The sequence below is a fragment of the Anopheles bellator genome, chromosome 1, assembly GCF_943735745.2.
Source record: "Anopheles bellator chromosome 1, idAnoBellAS_SP24_06.2, whole genome shotgun sequence".
Taxonomy (NCBI): Eukaryota; Metazoa; Arthropoda; class Insecta; order Diptera; family Culicidae; genus Anopheles; species Anopheles bellator.
In genome coordinates, this window is record NC_071285.1 from 57,264,950 (window position 1) to 57,285,181 (window position 20,232).

Below are 20,232 nucleotides of genomic sequence, written 5' to 3' on the forward strand. Positions count from 1 at the left end.
CGTTTGTACGGTTCCGTTCTAGTGGCCCACTGCTGCTGCTGTTGCCGGTGGTGTAGTTAAAAACTGTGTTAACAAGATACTGACTTCTTCAAGATTCGATTAGCAGTACGGACGGATACGCGTGCGCGCGTCTGCCCGTCGTTTCGGAATGGTTCCGATGAAAATGGGAATCATGTGCTGCTGTCGGGGTCTAATCCTTACGTATTTCGATATTATTCTCGTGATGGCACTTGGCTAATGGAATGCAAGGGGCCGAATGCCTAATGCACATTCCCGCCAGAAGCAAGCAAGTCGTCCTCGAACATGTGTGAACGTGCTCGGTGACGGACCGAGCATCATTAGAGCATCATTTGAAGTCACAATGGTGGCAGAACCTTTTCAGTTCAGGCACCCCATCGGAAAAGTTTGTCCCTTTTGCTGCTCTCTAACCCCCGGTTCACCTTTTTCGGTCCCTTTGCAGCCCTTCCGACTACGACGATAAGAAGCAGGGAGGCACATCCAGCATAAACAGAGCGGGCGACAGAGAGAGAGAGAGAGAGAGAGAGAGAGAGCTCCTCAACATAATTGTATCTCGTGGCAGGCGAGGCGAGGTGGGCAGCGGCTCCTCGCGGCCCACGACCAGCAGACTGTCTCAACCAAGGCGAGGTCGAACAAACTAACGGCACGTGAATGATGTCTGTGCAGCAGTACTGTCTCCGGTGGAACAACCATCAGCCGAACTTCATCTCGGTCTTCTCGACGCTGCTGCACAATGAGAGCCTGGTCGACGTTACGCTGGCCGCCGAAGGGCGCCAACTGCAGGCGCACAAGGTCGTCCTTTCGGCGTGCAGCTCCTACTTTCAGGTAAGTCTCGGTTGCGGGTGTGTCTGTGGGTTGAACTCTCCTTCAAACGATAATTAATCAGATTAAAGAATGTTGTGTTTTCATGTCGCCAACAACCGAATTCCGTCGATCGGCATTATTTGGTTCGGGACGTGACGATTCCCCAGGGAACCAGGGGCGCCCGTAACAACGCACAGGAGAGGGACCGTTTAATTGAGTTAGACCTGAAGGCGCGCTAATCCTTAGCGGGTCGTGTGTGGCGCAGCGGATATTAATGATCACGGAACGGACCGGTTCCATGACGGTGGGTCTGGCGACACGGGGCCAATTAATCTCCGAGTTCCGGACGGCAACGAGTCGTAGATGATAATAAATTAAGCCGCCCCGTAATGAGCGCGTTCATGCAAAGCAATTTGGGGGCATCATTTTTGGACCCCCTTTCGATGCGTTCGAGTCCTTTCTCCGCAGAGAGAGAGAGATACATTCAGAGCCGAGCTCTGAAGCCGATGGCCGACTTTTTGTTAATTTATGTGTAACATTTTGAGCCCGCACGCCTCGTTGCTCGATGTCTGCGGATAACGGCGACGATAAAAGGAAACTCCGTTCTTTGCCAGGCACCCCTTGCGGCACATGTATAACGTCTCAATCAAGCCCTTTCCTCCGACATCCGTGGCCGCACCCTGTGTTTTGTTCGGAACAATTCGGAGCAGTAGCACTTTCCCCGTCGAGAGAGCAATCCGAAGGGGTTCACCCCTTTCGCTCGGGAGGGTGTAAAATAATGCGTGAAAAATTCATCATCCACTCGCCGCGGCCTTCGTAGCGACCCCGAGGGGCACTTTCTATCGCCCCCTAGCCGCTGTTGCTGCAGGCGAATCAAATTTTCCCGAAAGTGAGCTCCGAATTCCTGGGTTCCGCAGGACATGGCGGTCGGTCGGGCCAGGTCGGGTGTGTGCATTGTGTTGTGTGCTGTTGCTGATTGAGGCATGATAACATGGTGGGCAGGGTTTTATCGTCTGCAAAGCGGTCCCCTGGGGGCGGGCGAGCCAGAGCGAGCTCTCGAGGACGGATGAGAAATTGTTTTTCTCGTGTCCGTGTCACACGGCGTTCGAGAGCCCGGGGTTCCTGGGAGGGAGGTACCATGGTTTCAAATTTCGTATGTTTTATGGTTCTGATTTGCCTGTGTTTTTGCCCCTTTCGCTTCCGCAGTCACTGTTCACCGCCAATCCCTGCCAGCACCCCATCGTGATACTGAAGGACGTGCAGTACATCGACCTGAAGACGATGGTGGACTTTATGTACTACGGCGAGGTGAACGTGTCGACGGAGCAGCTGCCGCAGGTGCTCAAGACAGCCGAAATGCTGAAGATCAAGGGCCTGGCGGAGATGCCGGACGCGTCGGCCGTCTGCAAGGCGGATCTGAGCAAGCTGGACCCGTCCGATCTGATACAGGGAACCAACGTGGTGTCCGGCGCGCCCGGCGAAGCGATATGGGCCAGTGCGGAATCTCAGCAGCAACAGCAGCAGCAGCAGCAACAGCAGCAACAACAACAGCAGCAGCAGCAACAACAGCAGCAGCAACAGCAACAACAACAGCAGCAGCAACAGGCACAACATCATCAGCAACAACAACAAGCACAGCAGCAGCAACAGCAGCAGCAGCAGCAGCAACAGTACCATCATCAGCAGCAGCTTCACCAGCAGCCTCAGCTGCGAAGGTCACCCTCCCCAACGACAAACATGTCACCCGCGGCTCGGCGGAAGCGGTTACGGAAGACCTCGACCGGTTCGGGTTCCCTGTCCACGGAGCGGTTGCAGCAGCAACAGCAGGCGGCGGCCGTCGCCCAGCAGCAGGCTGCGGCGGCTGCTGCGGCCGCGGCAGCCGCCGCTGCCGCTCAGCAGCAGCAACAGCAGCAGCAGCAACAACAGCAGCAGTCCGACGAGCATGGTTCCAGCACGGACGGTACGCTCAATCTCGTGCCACACCTGCACATTCAGCAACAGGTCGACAACATATCGTACACCACGGGACACGGGGCGCTAGCGCTGGGTGCGGCCACTGCGGCTGCGGCCGCCGCTGCCGCTGCCGCCGCCGGTAACAACATTCGCATCATCAAGGAGAGCCCCAGCTCGGACGTTGACCAGCAGCAGCACGAGTCGTCGCAGGAAAGTGTCGACGAGACGGGCCACCATATTCCCAGCATCATCGTAAGTAGAGAGTCCTTCTCCGCGTTGCCCGGTCGGTCGGTCCCTTAATGTGCCGGTTCTTACAGAAAACGGAAGACCTCAGTGGGGTCACGCAGGCCATCCCGATGGACATCTCGACGACACCGACGACCGTGAACATAACGCAGTCCCAGACGCAACACACCGGTAAGTGGGCTTTCTTGGCCGGCGGCCAACCTTTTGGCGCGCAGAGTCTTCCTCGTATATCCGTGTATCCGTTCCTAGGCCACTCTCCCGGTGGTCACCATCCGCTTGTTCATCATTCATATTGTTCATTCCTCCATTCGATCGGTCCGAATCCGATTCACAAAACTGTCTCGCTTCAATCATTTCGCTCCATCAACCTCCATTGCCGATGCCAATGTTTTAGTTTATTTCTGATCCGGCCCGTCTCCGTGTTCTTCCTTCCCGGAAACTCGGAACTGCTGCCCGTTGTTGCATGTTTAAGCCGCGCAAAGTCACGGCATTCGTCGCGTTGATTGTCGCCTTCATTTCGTTATTGATTTTATCAATTCCCATCCAACCGAACCAACGGGGCCACGGGTCCATTTTTTGCGTGCCATCCATTGCTCTGCATGGCGGTGCACAAATTGAATTTGTCTCCCACGTAATTAAGGTGCAAAAAGAGTTTTGAAAAAAGAGAGCGGGCCACGATTATGCGCTCCATTTCGCTGCCATTATTTTGATCAATTCGGCTCGCAGGCGTTAAAAATATATTTAAAACAACCTTAAAAAGCGCTAGAGGTGGTCCCAGGCCTCACTTTCGAAGTGGACGACGCGGTCGTTAATTTACCCCCGTTTGGTGCGATGGCGCATGTGTAATGACATGCTGGTGCTGCGTGTGTCGATGTCGATGTATCGAGCGAAATGGGAAATTAGCTCTGCCATAAATTGGTTAGTGCCTCATTATGGGCCCCGTAGCCGTCACGTCCTGCATTATGCAGAGGAAAGTGCATTTTAACTCTAGCATAAGAAATTTTCCCATATTTTTACCGTCAACTGCCTAATGACGTTATATCCTGCGTGACGACAGTTGGAGTTGGAGGTCGGAATTGGCCACACGGTCTAAATAATCTAATCTGTTCGAGAGACTTGACTCTCCACGGTTGGGCAATGAAATCAAAAATTAATGTTTAAAAAGAGTCGAAATCAAGCACCTAACACGAGGGGCCATCCAATTTTACCTTCGATTGATGGAAAACAATTTTCTTCCCCCGGTCGGCCACCTGGTTTGGCACTGTTTTGCCGCGCGCCCGGAAGTGTGCCTACCGCAAACTTTGTTTGGTGGCGGCGCACACGAAATAGCGATCTGATTAAAATTCGTTCCAAAGCCAAAGGCCCAAGCGAGGGGAAAAGCGAAAACCAGAAGGATGTGCGCCCTAGCGCGCCGCTCACTACCACCACCACCACCCGGGATTCGGCTAATGATTGTTGACGGGTCCCGGGTTGAGATCAAAACCCCCGGCGGCGGGGGGGAACGACGAGACGAGGGCTCGGCTCGGCTGTAGCAGCAAATTGGTACCCTTTGACGATGCAATATTTGAACACGCGCCTGGGAGCTGCAAGCAGAGGACCACCCTTTTAATGTCATCAGGATTTTACCGGGATGCAAAGTGATGGTTAAATTATTCGAATCGATGGATAAGTGTTTTCGGCGCGGGGCTGTTCCAGCAGGGGGTTTTACATGGCTCGTGTTCTTCGTCCACGCTGCTGCCATGCTGCTGATGCACATTGACTTACATTCCGAGCCCGTGGTCCGCCCAACGCGGCTCACGGATCGATCGATAGCCTACCAATTCAGTAAACCATTTAATTTTCCCCGGCTATGCGCGGTGAACGCTGGTCGATTTTCAATAAAATCAAATCGCGTTCGGCCACCGGCGGCCTGATGGGGGCCGATCGATTGGAGAAGAGTGGTTGAGGAGATTCCGTCCGGTATCACCGCCGATATATTGAGTTTTACATTCCATGGCAATTCAGGGCACCACACGATCAAACAATGTTTTAAATGTTTTGTACAAGCAGGCCGCGTGCGAAAATTATATTGTCGCTCCTGAAAGGGGACAAATTGTTTAAAAATACCATTTAAAGGGGCTTTAATGTGAATATCAAATATACAGACAGAATCAAATACTCGTTACACAAATGCACTTAGTGAGTGTCAGCTGGTTAGTAGCCAGCTGGTGACTGTCGCGATGATGACGGTTCTAAAGTTCCAGCGGAGGAAGTTTTGGTATTCGATTAATTCACCTGGGTTTGGCTTTCGGCCTCGCCTCGGTTATGATTCTTGGATAAGTATTCGGCCTGTGGTCAGGCTTTTACAGCTGGAATGCTCGGAACGCACCGACTAAGTTGCTTCCTCTAAGAGTACTAGATCGGTATGTGATGTGTGCTAGCTGTCACAACCACCTATGCCAATACCGAACGTCAAAATAATAGCAAAATGGAACACTGAAATCCCTAGAAAACTGAGATACATGTAAAAATGCATTAACCATTGTTTTTCCTGTCGTTCTAGCAAAGTACTGCAATTAACTATTTGGCGAGCGGCGAGTGTTGTAAATATTGTTCGACATTCGGGGTTAGCAAAGCGAGATTGGAGCCCGCGGCCTAGTCCTTGCCGCGAGTGGACACAGTATTCCATTCTCGGCGTTCCGTTTGTGGTCCCGCGCACGTTGGGACGCAATTTCGATTGCTAATTTATTATGCATCGTGTTCCATCGGCTGGCCTGGTGTGCATTTACGGAGGAAACACGTGTGCGTTACAACGCGCGATGGCTGTGGTTGTGATGGACGGTAATGATCGTGTTTTTCCGGCTCGATTTTCGATTTGCTGAGCCCTCCCGCGGCCCACGCGGTAGCGGCAGGCGCGCATGGGTTGTTTATTTATGTAACGAGGCTTCCCGGGCTTTCTTTGTTATTCGATAATTTATGATAGTAACGGATGTTGACGGGGATTTCCGTGTGAAAAACGGCGACCAAAAACTGTAAAAAGTGAGTGTGGTTCGCCACCACCCCCAGAAAAGTCACCACCGGGGGTCATTTTCGATGTACATATTATAATGATTTGCTCTGTGGACAGTAGTAGTGGCCATTAAAAAGCGGGTTCCGGGCTTATCCGTGTCCTGCATGAACGATTTGTCGTGGCAACCATTTCCTTAAATCACCAAAACTACTGTGTACTGTGACACTTTGAAAGTCCTATAAACATTATCTTCCGGCCGGTCTTTTTAACTCGGAGGTGGCGAAGTGTTTCCCCGAACGCTAGCATAGCCATAATCAGCCCAGTTTAATGATAATTGCATGACCGGTGGCCATCGATTTCGAGTGAGCCCTCCCCTTTTGTGAATTGTAGCACCGTTGTCGGACGGCTTACCGGACTTGCTGTGCTAAATTATGCGCTCAGTGTTTGTTGATGTGTAGCATGGCGCGGTCGTGTCAAGTTAATCCTTCTCCAATGGTTGGCACCCCAAAGCGAAATCCCGACCGCCTGGATTGTGTCCCACCAGTGTCCTTCGGGCGACGACACTTGTGTGGTGTTGTGCGCGTCAAAACACCCATTTTCTCATGGTCGCGTGAAATTAGCCCCCGGGTCGTTTCCCTCTGTCTCTCTCCGGGCCCTGTGATGCTTTCCGGGACTCTGGAGTTTTCCTCCTCTGGAGCTGTAACTGGCCCCGTAGCATATTTTCCCGGGCCCGCTTCCCCATGCAAACGCCTGGAAGCGTCATCGCGGCGCCCGGATTGACAAAACAAATTAAAAATTAAACCCAATTCGTTTGTACACAGTGGAGAAGAAGCGCGTGGAACCAGAAGAATGGCATGAATAATATACAAAAATATTTTACGTGTTTCTGGCTCTTCTGCAAAACAATAAAAAATCACTGTCGGCGACTCTCACAGTGCGCTCTCCATTCCAAATGGTGGACAAAGCAAAAGACAGAACTAATATAATAATAATTTATTCTGGCGATTGTAATTAAAATCAGACACGTGATGATAATGCCGACCGTGGCGCAGGAGCAAGCGCCGTTTGTGCTTGCCACCGGGACTGCTGTTCCGGAATCTGTTTTTTGCGGGACGGCCACCCAACCCAACCGGTCGGTTGATCGCTTTTCATTAATTTCACCACTGGGAATATGTTTAAATTTCGTTAGGGGTTTCTTTTGTTTCCGTGTGGCTGCCGCCCGGGTGAGCCCTTGAAACGTGTTTGACTCCAACAGTCAGTTTATTGGTCAAACTCTAATCATTCGGACTCGCAAACTTTGTTGTCGCGGCTAATTTAAGCCCGGTTCAGTCCGATGTATTGTCCGATTACCAGCGGTCGATCGATAGTTTCGTTTTCGATTGCTTCTGGTGGGTTCGGAAGATGAAAACTCGAATGGAAATATAGGAAAGCGTTGTCGGTGCCACAGGGGTGCCACACAAAACGAAGACACAATCGATAAACCCATCCACCATGAACACACAGACGGTCAGTTCGTCTGCCGTATAGCTGAAAATTAAAATTAACAAATAAATATTGGACAGCAAAAAATTCACTCCGCCCTCCGGCGGCGATGGGGAATGCTCGTAGGGCACGTCAGAGCCGGGGTCAGGGACGACGGCTCCACGTTGTTTTCATTATTTTATTCATTTCATTTTCCACCAGTTTTCCACATTATAATCATTATCGTATGCAGTTCCGACGATCGGATCGCTGGTGTGGTCCCTTGGGGGGGCGGCGAAACAAAAATGGCCCATCGCCGCCCAACTTTGACACCACCAATTGGACCAGCGCTCTCGCTCGAAAAACGCGGAAAGGATTATTTTGGGCCTGGGGGGGTTGTCAACCAAATATTCCTCCAGTTCGGCCAGCCGGTCGTATCTTCCGTTTGCCAGGCGGAAGGCCGACATGGACAGGCGGTGACATTAACGTCATTCACCGAGCATGCTGCTGTTTGGGGTCTCTGTCGCGAGGGCCACCATGCGCCTCCATCTCCGGAGGCCGTGCGCGCAGGAACTTAATTTGGTTTTATTTTGTCAGTCAAGTTTTATTTTATTTTGTACACCACCTTCCCCTGCTTCGGTTCGGTTGGACGGGGCCACGTGACCGATCCTAAATCCCAACTTTATTGGAAGTCTGATTGAAATGCGTTATTCAACATACCCTACGGACGCCGGTGTGCCGCCCTTTGACATTAACGTTTGCCTGGTGGCCGACCTGTGGGCCGTTGAGCATTGTGCTCATTAAAATAAAAATCCACACATTTGGAAACCGGCCATTTTCCGCTCGTAGACTTCGAGTGGGGCCGGTCAATCGTTATCGTCCCGGGCTGGGTGGTTGGTCTATGAAGGCAATAGAGGAGGCACGAGAGAAAGAGAGCATGGGCCATTCGAAGCCAACCAACCACACAGGCAAGTCCTCGACGTCCTGAATACATATTCGTTCCCATCGGTGTCGGACGCTTAACGGTTTGTGATTTTCATCAAATTAGACCGCCGCCGTTGGTGAATGGAAATTTTTGTTAGCGGGATCGGAAAGCGGAAAAGGGCACACAACAGGAAATGCTTTTGCAGGCCGAATTGTGGGTAGCGTGGTACGTTCTAATAAGTGTGCGATAAGCAGTCATGGACATCTCAATTCGGAATGGGCTAATATGTTTGGCGTGTTGCAGAGAAGGGCGGTGTTAGTAGGGACTGATTGTTTCCTGTGGAACCGTCCTCTGAACGGTTCAGGATGATGAATGCCGACGGACGAGAGAGAACCCGCAATGCAGGAATAGCTACCTTTGAGCTACTTTTCGTAACGGATAAACAAAACGCTATTCGATTGCCTAGCTTCTCCAGCCACTATCCTCACATTATCGCTGCAGTTGTGGCCGACTTTTGTTACAGTGTGACATTTTTGACACCTTTTCTTTTCTGTTGTTGGGTGTGGAAATGATTTATGGGCGAAATTCGGCGGTGGGCAACCACAGCAAAGTAGTCCAATGTCTTTATACATGTAGCTGGACATAGATAAGTCCAAAGCCAATAGAATGAGGTGTAGGGACCTATAGCAGGGACCCGAGATTTCCTTCTATGCTATGCACCAAACCTTTTTGGCACCTATCACGATGTCCTTTGCCGTCCGATCTATTAACGTTTCGAATTTTAAGTCGCTCCAATTGTTACGCCATCTCTGGATCATCAAGCTACAATGGTCCGGAATGGGACAGAATTCGATAACTTCGTTTATCGATTTAGGGCCTATCAGAACCTCCGTTCTGATAGGCCGCTTCTGATAGGCGAAAGAAAACGCTTCTTCAGGCTGGGTTTAGTAAAAATCGATCAGGAAACTTCGGAGGTATTGATCAGAAAAGTGCTCAATCAAATCTAGAACAATTGAAGCTCTTTCTACTTGCACCACGACACCACTACTGAGCTGCTGGCCAGTCGTCGAAAGGGTCTCTTATTGTGTCGGGCCTCACATCGTCCTCAGTGGGATATTTGTCTATTCGAATGCAATGCTCCTCCGGGTACGCTGTTCCGTATGCGATGAGCGCAGCAAACCCTTCACCGCGCGAAAGGATAACACTTCGCTCCGGACACTGGTCGGTGGGAGGCTTAAAAACCAAACGGCAGACGTCAGAGCTCTCCTAGCACGAAGCCGCTGCTTGTCCTTCAGAATTTGTCGGTGCGTTTGCCAAGCACCGCAAGTGGTGCCCGACAAAAGGGGTTCCGAAACATAACGACGAATCGTGGAAAGGTGGTCAGTTTTAATTGGGTCCATCCTCGTCCACATCGGACCACCGCTTCGACGGGCATAACCTTCGACGGATTCGAAGAGAATGGGTAGCGCACTTTACACCGCCTGCGAGTTAATCGAAGTCGGAAGTCGGCGATCTGAACTCGTTCGTTCGTTCGTTCGTTGTTTTCTTGCGTATGATGTACGTCAAACGAGTGATTTTGATGGACTGTGTGGAGCAGAACAATAGAGCCGCGTAGATGAAGGACAAACGTATCGGCAGCCAGGACACGTGAGGCGGTCTACGTACAGGTGACAAACCGTGCACCGACTGACTGACTGACTGTTTTCTGGTCAATCACCTGGTGCGTATAAGGAACACCGTTTTTTTTAGTTCTTGTCCTTTTTTTGCTTCATTAATTGGTTGTTTGCTTTCCGGAGCTATTTTCTTCGATCTAACCGGCCCGCTGGCCGACCTATTCATTTTTCACAACCCATTTCAATCGGTTATCGGTCTCAATGCGTCGACGACCGGTCGGTCCGACGTCCTCCTCCTGTGGGAGTAAGTTGAATATTTTAGTACCGGGCGGGCTACGTCCTTCCGGCTTTGGGCCACAGACAGCTTGTATCCCGTCATTGGCCGGGGATTGGCTGTTGACAGCGTTTCAGCAACAACTGCAACGTCTCCCGGTCTGGCACCGAATGGCACAGCGCCATGGGAGAGGCAGCAAACATGGGCCTCGATTGAAATGTGTGCATTCGTCGATCGATAGAAAACACGGCGCGAGAAGGGCTTTTGTGTGTTGGCCAGAGTGTAAAGTGTACCGATCCATGCTGCAGGCGAAGAATAATGTAGATATTTTATATGAGAATATGAGTTTCCGGAAAATTGTAATGTAAGCGGAAGCAAAAGACTGTGGCTATGTTGTGACAACTTCTTCCCCTCCACGTGCCGGCTGGTTGTTGTGTGCGGCATTAATCCGTGCCACGCGTGGCAGTATTACTGTTACTGTCCATTTGTTTTCCATCTATTCCGACGAGTTGACGAACTCGTCCTTCAGCAAAACTCAATCTGCTCTCCTCTATCTCGCCCCCTTTTTGGAGGCTTTTCAGTTTAGAGTATTGATCGGGTGTGTTTGGCGCTTAGGATTTTGGGAGAGCTCAAACGGGAAAGCATTTCGATTTGCTTTCCGAACCACTCCTCATTCTTCGTTCGTTTCGTGGCCCTGCACCATGGTTTGAGTGTGCCATTCAGTTCAGGCTGCCTGTCGACCTTTCGCGTGCGTACCTCGGGGCCCGGAACTGCACTTTGCGCGTCGACTAGGTAGCTAAATTGAATCCAACTAAATCTCCGTGTTTCTGCTGGCCGCGGGAGGATGTTACTGCTGCTGCTGCTGCTGGCGGAACGAGTTTGCAACGAGATTGGTTCCGAAGCGCTGGTTCGCAGGTTACACGAACACAGGTGTGCTGGTGTGTTGTGCATTGTTTTTTGGCGGGCGCAATAAAATGGCCGGAAGTAGAATCTTCACTTCACTTCACTTGTACGATATCGTCCTTCTACCATCCGTGTACTGGGATGGGTGAGTATCCTTACAGGATGTACCTTTTTAGAGAAATCATGATTGATTTTTACATGATAAAAAGTGGCAAATCCTGTTGGTTTTATCCGATGAAACTGAAGGATCGCTTGTTTTGAAGTTTTTCTTCTTACGATGTTTGTTAGACGCGACTGAAAACTTATACAAACCTTGGAGTCGACATACAATTTCATCGAGAGTCGATATTGGTAAATGTGTGGTTGTTAATCAAAGCAACCAACGGCGTCGCGTGTCAACCACCATATTGGGAAATCGTTTCCGATAATCTGTGTTCTGGAAAAGACGTGAATTTTACCAATCTTTATTGTTTACAACCATCACGATAACGATGTTGGAACGTACATTTACAAGCGAGCTTACCAAAGAGCGGCGAAGATTCCGAGAACCGAGACCGGGAGAAAGTGCTTAGTAATATATGGCGTTTTTTGTGTGGCTGCCGCGTGAGAATAGAAGCTAGAAACTCGAAAGATTCCCGATCCGCCCGTTGACATTGATTGATGGTTTGGTATTGATTTTCTGTTGCCTCGCATTTCGCTCACTCACTCTCTTTCTTTCTCTTTCTCGGATCCGAAAAAGAAATCAAACCAAAACTTTCTTTGTGGTTAACGTTTCCCAATACACATTTTCTGACTACCGATGACAGCAACGACGGAGAGCCATCATATTTTTGGCGGCGCAAACGAATCCTGCAGCAGCATATCCGTTTGACGGACTGTGAGCGCAGCGCCTTTGGGTCCGTATGCTGTGTGGTTCGAGCTGTCCTGTCTGTAATGTTGTGTCACACTCACTCTTTCCTTTGGTCTCTCTTTCTCGCTATGTCTGTCTGACCCGTTTTCTTGTATGGTTTTTGCACCCTTCGCGGTCGGGTTAGTAAACTCAACCGCTCATCGATTAGTGAGTGCATATTCCGGTGCCGCGTGACACCGTCGGTTCCGTTCGGTTTGACGTTTTAATGGCGGGCGAATCAATGGGCACCGCGCACTCGAGAATGAATGCTTCATTAGGTGGCGCAATAGGAGAGAGCTTTCAATGACTACTACGGTGCGCTGTGGGGCTCTTACAAAGTTAGTGAGATTTAAATAATTTCACGAACGATTTTTGCCCGGTGCTATTGTATTTGTGCATTTCTCGTTAGTCAACCACCGTCAACCATTCGCTTTCCAGAGCATGCATTTGAGGGCCGTGCAATGATTTATGATAAATGCCATACTATTGATGCGATATTTTGTAAAAAGCATTTAAATAGCATCTTAACCTTATATTAGGGGCCGCCTTTCATTTGTCTGTCACTGTCAACGCCAGACGGCGATTGAGTGAAAAGAACACAAAACGTGTGTAGGGCGCGCGCCAGTTGCAATTAGGAACTGTCGGTTGGAAAAACATAATTTTCTAATGCTTTTGAAACGAAGATCTGTGATTTGCTTTCACTGTAGGCACACCCCTCCCGGCCACCAGAGGTTCCGTGTCTTGCCCGTTATCCTGATGGCATTCTTTATTAAAAAGCGTCTCCTTTCAAGGCTTTGTAAGGTTCGCCGACGAAGCTGCAGAAAGAAGTGAGCCTCTTCTGTGTGAAGATAGAATTTCGGTTTCGGTTGCTTCTATCTCCTATCCATCATTTTTGGAACGCTCCAAATCCACGGTCAGGCCAGTTTTTACGGGCCGGGATTTTCTGTTGGCCAAACAGAAGAGGCAAAGATGGCAGTCTGCTTGGTGGGCCGTTGATTCGACTTGACATAAGGAAATTAACGAATGCTTGTGACTCATAATGTACTTCCTTTTATCAGGGTTGGGAAATAAGTACAAGAAAGTGAGATGAATATTATAAAGAGCAGCTCAAAGTAGTGACAGAAGAGAGAAAATGTTACACAAATTAGAAGGTGGATCATAAGGAACTTAAAGTTTAGAAAATATCCTTACTCGGAGTGCATTCAGAGTTTTAAAGTTATATTTTTATAATTGTAAACAGTTTATGCATCGCTTAAGTAGTAACTTTTTCCGCTATTTTCTGTGAATATGCTATACTTATTACAGATGTTTAACCAATTCCAGCTTTGCATGATTCTTAGTTTATTTCATCACTTTCTATAAAAAAGCAAAAAATACGGTCGTTGCTTGGTTGCTGTCCTTTCTGCTTATTAAACTGCTTGCAATGTTTCTATTTCTTCATTAAAGTTGCACTGGTGGCACGTCGTTTGTGTACGTTCCTACCCAAGTCAACATCCGATTCCTTTGCGTCCCGCGTCCTACGACCATTTCCTTGACGCAGAAGCGCTTGCTACACGCCCGGCCCGGCGGAACTCCCAGAAATGCAGTGGAAGCCGGGCGTTTATGAAGAGACCCCAGGATTGGCTGGGCGTTTCTGATAACTCTTCATCGCACCGCTGGAAGCTTTCCGCCATTTACCGATACATTTTTATCCCCCTTTCACCATCCCAGCTGCTGGTTGTGGTGGGATGAAGCGGCCCGGCCGTTCTGTTGATGACGCCAGTGCCAGGAAATGATGGTGATGCGATTTTGCTGCTGGGGGCGATTGGTCGATTTTGCATAAAATGTTGCTAAGCGGCGACAGAATGATCATCCCAATTTGATTTTCCGTGCCCCGATAGACTAGGGAGGCCAAAGCACACGAGTCAACCTGTTCCGTGCCGGGAGCAAATTAAATTTTCCGGGGCGAGGTACGAATGTGTGAGAATGAAAACATTTCCTACACAAAATTGTCACAAAAAACGATTATTATAATAATAAAATGGAAGAAAAAGGGAAGCAAGTAATGAAATATCAAGTTTATGCGAAGTAATCCAGTTCTCGCCGTGCGCTCTGTACACGAATTCTTGGACTCACACCTGTAATAGTGGTGGCGGCCGTGTCCTGGGTACTGCTCCACCGGTGCCCACTCTCGCTCCGAATGACTGGCCTGCATCCTATTTTGTGCCACTTGATGACGGCAATGAATTCTGGAGTTCCAACCCAGCCACGACGATCCTGACAAACGGCAGAAAACGGACGCTGGGGTGGCGCGGGAAGGGTAAAGTTGTTGTCCTGCGAACAACCTCTCCCACGTCTGTCTGTGTGTCTGACTGTCTGTTTGCACGTCCTGGTCCCTCTCACTCTCCCTCTCGTTCTCGCTCTCACTAGTGTTTTCCATAGCGCTTGCTGATGAGACTATCTATCGATCAGAGGATGAAGGCAATTGTGGACCACCACCTCAGTCCTCGGGGCCGTCAGTCTCGGGGCGCGTGTTGGAAATGGCGAGATTCATGACGATGTTATATGGTTTCGGACGGCTGCCAGGGATGTTGCGGAGCTCTCGGTGGGCGGTGTGGTGCGCGCGCGCCTCGCCCGACCATGCACCATACAGAAATGAAGTTTTGTGAAGATTCCACCCTCACGGTGGGCCGCTTCCATCGCTGCAGCTGGACAAAAGTTTATCTTTGTAATTTATCTTTGACCCGACCCTTTACTCTGTTCCCCAGTGCCTTTTGTTGCTGTTGTTGTGGCGCAAGATTAGAGTACGTTCACGATTCGTGATCGATTCGATTTTGGGAAAACAAATGTCGAAAATTATAATAAAAGGCTGACGATAAGATGGGGCACAGTGATCGCGCCGCCCCGGAATCGATATGCTGCTGCCGGTTTATCGCGCCAGCATTCGGCCATCTCGGACCCGGGCATCGTTCGCTGCTTTATGACCCATCCCGCCTGAAATGGCGTCACTGGAATGGATTGGTGTCTGCGCTGCGCTCGATGGCCCATCTCGGCACAAATTAATCATACGAGATCTCGCCGAGCCGGGCGAGGGGGGTGAAGAGAGATTTCTAATGAGATGAGTGCGCGATCAACCGGAAGCAATGTCGCACCTCAGAAAAGGGTGTATGTGGACGGAAGGAACCCACCAACCGACAGCAGCAGACACGCACGCAAGGACCTGCCACATCCTGGCGCCATCGTTGTCGTGATTGTGTGGTGCGTTTCAACGTAATTAGTATTGGATTTTATCGTCGTCGGTGACTGGGGTCTGGTGGGGTTGCTGCATACTATTTGCATAGGCCCGCCTCTGAACGAGCTTTCGCGGTCAGCGTAAGATTTACTACTTATCTGCGCTTAGCACGCTTGACAGGGCACACACAAAGCGAGGCGAGGATATATCTCGCCTGAATCAGCAATCTACCGGCACCCGGTGCTCCTGACAGCTGGCTGTTGTGTGAGTCCTCGGAGGGCTGGCCAAATCGGCTCGGAGTCAAATTTAATTTCTTTAATTAACATTTACCCCACACGGGCATCGCTACTGTGCACGCGATGCACATTCTATCGATCGCCGCATCGATTGCTGGCCGAAGGAGATCCTCGCCTCCAAGAAGGGTTCTCGTTATTTGCATATTTCATGCTTCACTTCATCGCTCACCATTGCCTGTCACACCGCCTCTCATGAGCCTCGCACGTCGCACATATCGCATTATGGCACATTTCATCCACCCCTAAAGTTGGTCCACCCGTGTTCCGGCGTGCCGCCGTGGGGACAGTGCGTTAGTAATAATACAATTTAAGGCACATCTCATTACCAACCCTGGTGACTGTCGTCGTCAGCGTTTCCGTGCGGCGGTTTTCCGCACTCAGTTTACAACTTTGATCAATGTCCCCCCTGAAATTGAATTATTTCTCTGCAAACCCTGTTCATTGCTAAATTTATCACTCGTTGTTCACCTTACTGTGTCCTGTTTATTGTCCCTTTTAACTCGGTATCTGTGTGTATGTGTGTAAATGTCGTGTCATACTCTCGTTAATGATGCTCCGACTCTGCTCTGCGGATGCCCGAAAATAATCTTAATTTCTAGTGATAAAATCATCCATCAGCCCCGTCGGTGATGTTAAGGAAATTTTATATTTTCACCAATTCCACGCACAAAAGTCCACAAAATTGTAAAAATAAAAATTGGGTTCAACGAAAGAGGAGACAGAGAGAGCTCGCGGGCACACCGAAAGACGCATAAAACCGAAAAAAACGATCAATATGCCGAATCGATGCCTGTATTTATTTGTTTTTTATTTAATTTTACACTCGAGAGACGGAGAGAAGCGCGCTGTCGCATAGCAGTGAGAGACGTTGTGAGGCGCTTGGTCCGGAGACCAAATCGCATGACCAGCCCCCCCCAAGAGGTTTCCCCAAATCGAAACGGTTCCTCGGTTGTTGGAAAGACGTTATGTTTTAACGGTGTTTCTGCAACTGAATGCGTTTGCTGAATGAACATCAACTTCCGTACATCCGTATCTCAGTATCAGTAGTAGTGTTTGGCTTTCCTTTTTTTTACTCAAAACTCAATTTTGTAGAGTATGGATCCGTTCGTTTTTGTTTGCACAGTTCATACGTTTCGCTTTCTTTTGGAGAAGACCTCACGAGTTAGGCAGAGACGAGAAGCAGAGAATCAGCCTCTAGCACGAGGTTGGCCTCTGTGTTCCGGATTTTGCGAAGCGTAACGGGGCGGTAAACGTTGCTCTTCTCTGATATGTTCTGTCTTCTAGTTTTTGAATTCTGTTTTGCGTAGTTCAGTAATCTGTTACGTTCAGTACTATCCGGAATTTGGAAACGTTTGAAAGAGTAAAGTAAACAAAAAGCAGCCAAAGTCAAATGAGATAGCAAAGAGGCCGCGCCCTAGAAGTGAGGACAGAGAAGGTTAGCAAGAAGGAACAATGAACACAATGAACGAAAAACGATGCGAAATTAAATAGAAAACAAATAAATAATCAAAGCTCTCTTGTTCCCTTTTTCCGTTCCCAGGTGGGCAATGGACGGTAATCGATACGAATTATCCGCGGTTTGGCATTGCGTCCTGTCAGACGAATTTAGGACTGCAGCAGCAGCAACACCAGCAGCAGCAAGCGCAGCAGCAACATCAACAGGTACAACAAACCGTGCAGCAGCAGCAGCAACAACAGCACCATCAGCAACAGCAGGCCAGTCAGCAGCAACACCATCAGAACGATAGTTTAGGCGGTGCCGGAAATGCAAACAACGGCACGGCGAACGGTGGCGCCGGAGGGGCCGGCGGTGCGCCCAACGCCACCGCCAATGCGATCTCGAACGCGTCGGCCAGCAACTCGAACGCGACCACACCGCAGCCGACGACGCCGGTGCAGATCTATCAGCACCCATTCTCGCCGCAGATCATCTCGGTCAACCCGAACAGCATGGTCAACAGCTACCAACAGTCGTCGAACATTTCGACCCCCACGTCACCGCAGGCCGGCACCGAGACGGCCCTGGTGTACAGCACCGGCACCCCGAATCAGTCCCCGCTCGGGACGACCAGTGCCGGGCAGCCCGGTCAGGCTGGCAACGCTGGCAACGGGACCGCCGGAACGGCTGGTAACGGTACCGGCGGCAACGGGGCCGGCGGTGCCGGTGCAACCGGAGCGGGAGCCGGTGCGACCGGGACCGTGGTGCAGCCGGTCAAGCGGAAACGATCCGTCAACCCGCAAGGGGACGAAAACTTCCTGCGAGCGCTCGAGGCGGTCCGATTCGGAGGCATCGGTTTCTGTAAAGCGGCCCGCCTGTACGGTGTCAACAATCGAACCCTGTGGCTTGAGTACAAGAAGCGAGGGTACCCGATCAGCCGGCCCAGCATCAAGAATCGCATCAAGCTAGAACCGAACATATCGCCTCCACCGACAGCGACTACACCGCCCGGTGATGAGAACGCCTCGATGGAACACTACGATACGGCCCTTTCGTCGCCGGCACTGAACATGTCCCTGCAGCAGCAGCAACAGGCGGCTCAGCAGGCTCAGCAACAGCAACACCAAGCCACCCAACAGCAGGTGACGGCCGCGCAGCAGCAAACTCAGCAGCAGCACCAGCAAGCCCAACAGCAGCAGCAGCAGCAACAACCGCAGACAAACGACAACACCAACGTGGCTGCGGCCGCAGCGGCAGCCGCAGCGGTGGCGGCGTCCTCCACGCCCCTGATGTGTCCGCCGCACGGTCATCCGATGGGCGTGATGGGCTTTCTCGATACCCGCCACGTAGACTTTACGACCGCGGCCGGCATCCACCAAATGTCCCGCCAGCGGTACCCGGACACGGCGACCGTCAACATGAACACGGGCGCCGTCAACTTGCAGGGCCTAAACTTTAACTCCATGTAAGGGGACGGGTGGCTTCGCGTGGTCGCCATCAACAGTGGTGGTGGTTCGGGTACGGCGGGCGTCGTCGTTCCGATCGAGGAGGAACCACCGTCGGAGGTGGCGGAATCTTAAAGCCGGCCTGAACGGCACGTCGAAGCCACGGAAAATGGAATGTTGGGGAGTGCGTTACTACTGTGACCCTGGTTGAGGCCACATTGTACATAATTGGAATGTGTATAATTCGTGTTACTTTCTCTCCTATTATCCTTCCGGGTTCCGGTTCACCGCCAACCATCATCCACCGTCTGGTCCACAGTTATTAATTTATGATCTGCTTCTCGATCCTGCTACTTGGTGGCCCCTGTGCATACGGTTCAAAGGTAGATTTCCTGTTCCAAAACGAGGCGGAGAACGCGGAGACTGTTGCGTGTCGCTGTCGGTCACAACGCTCAAGCGGTGGGTTGCACCGCGATGTATTGAACACTGGAAAAGGAGTGAAATATTCAAACTTGTATAAACTCTACCGGAGCAGAGGACGCATCAATTGGCGCAACGTGTGTGTCTCTGTGCGTACGATTTGTTACTAATAGAGGTACTAATAAACGGTAGATTAGTAGCGAAAAGCGTCATTCATAGTGCATAAAGAAGGGCGCGAGGGAGAAGAGAGCGAATTTCCTGTCTGAAGATGAGGTTTGTTTGATGAAGGTGTGAAGCAAAGTAAATAGTATTTTTGTTAACTCTTTTTTAGCAATTTGTACGTGTATATTAGGGGAAGTGTGGCAAGACAACACCATGTGCGCGTCTCTGCTACGGATGATGTCAGTCAATAAGTTCTAGCAATAGGGAGACGACACCGTTCTCTCTGCGTCGTTTTTTGGAGCCCCTCCGAATGTTCCCAGAAGCTACACACTAAAACAAATAAAGTAAACACTCCAGTTCTCGAGGTCATCTCGAGATCAATATGCCAATCAATGTTTGGGCTGGGAAGGAAATCGATAATCAATGACCTCGTTCGGTCGCTCTCGCGTTGAGAAGAACGATCGAGGCCAGCGTGCTCGCGTACACCCCCAGATAATCAAATGGCACAAAAAATGTTTCTTACGTTTTTAAGTTATCGAAACTGGGGATTAATATCAAAGAACAAAGAGAAACGACTAAAAGATACCCGTAATGGGGGCACATAAAGTCAAAGATATCGTGAAAGAGCCACTTTAAAGCCAGTGAGAGGATACTTCAAAGAGTGCGCGAGGGAGAGAGAACCAGAGAACAAACTGGATAAAGCAAATAACAACACACACTGTGTATAGTAAAAATCGCTAAAATAATAAACGTTATTTTAAGAAACTTAAAGTTAAAAAAAGAAACAAAAAAAAACAGTAACACACTGGTAGCTGAATGTGGGCTGACCTTTTCGGTTTCCACTCGTGTGGTGGTGTAGTGGTCGTGCGTGGAAGGTGGACATAAGCAAATGAAAGTGTAAACAGTCGTATCTATTATTACAACACACATAGTGAATGTGGTCGATGAGAAGCAATGGAGAGCATAGTATAGTCACTCTGAAGAAGGGAGCAGATCAATAAAGCAAAAGCCCATTGTCGTTATATCGATGTGAGGAACATCGTTGAACAATACAAATGAGACAAACATAAGACAAACACGACAAACAAATGAAAAGCGTATTAACATACACACATACACACTCGCATCCCACACACTACACACATACACTCACTGAACAACCGAAACTGTGGAAAGCAAGTATTT

The 20,232-nt window shown here is 50.0% G+C and overlaps 1 protein-coding gene across 2 annotated transcripts; it reads left to right on the forward strand.

The window, feature by feature from the left end:
* Positions 1-669: 669 nt before the first annotated feature.
* LOC131206408 (alpha-protein kinase 1) lies at positions 670-20,204 on the forward strand. Of its 2 annotated transcripts, XM_058198948.1 has the most exons (7): positions 670-843; positions 2,029-2,373; positions 2,497-2,649; positions 2,731-3,027; positions 3,093-3,192; positions 17,123-17,653; positions 17,765-20,204. In XM_058198948.1, exons 1-7 carry the CDS (start codon positions 670-672, stop codon positions 18,487-18,489), a joined length of 2,325 nt encoding a protein of 774 aa, XP_058054931.1. In that variant the 3' UTR covers positions 18,490-20,204. The 2 variants fall into 2 exon arrangements, with proteins under 2 accessions (XP_058054931.1, XP_058054930.1); XM_058198947.1 differs by having other exon boundaries at positions 2,029-3,027; positions 17,123-20,204.
* The last annotated feature ends 28 nt before the right edge of the window (positions 20,205-20,232 follow it).

Coding starts and splice junctions, on each gene's coding strand:
- LOC131206408 (XM_058198947.1), top strand. CDS start 670: ATGATGTCTGTGCAGCAGTACTGTCTCCGGTGGAACAACCATCAGCCG. Junction 844..2,028: donor CGTGCAGCTCCTACTTTCAG/GTAAGTCTCGGT, acceptor TCGCTTCCGCAG/TCACTGTTCACCGCCAATCC. Junction 3,028..3,092: donor ACCATATTCCCAGCATCATC/GTAAGTAGAGAG, acceptor CGGTTCTTACAG/AAAACGGAAGACCTCAGTGG.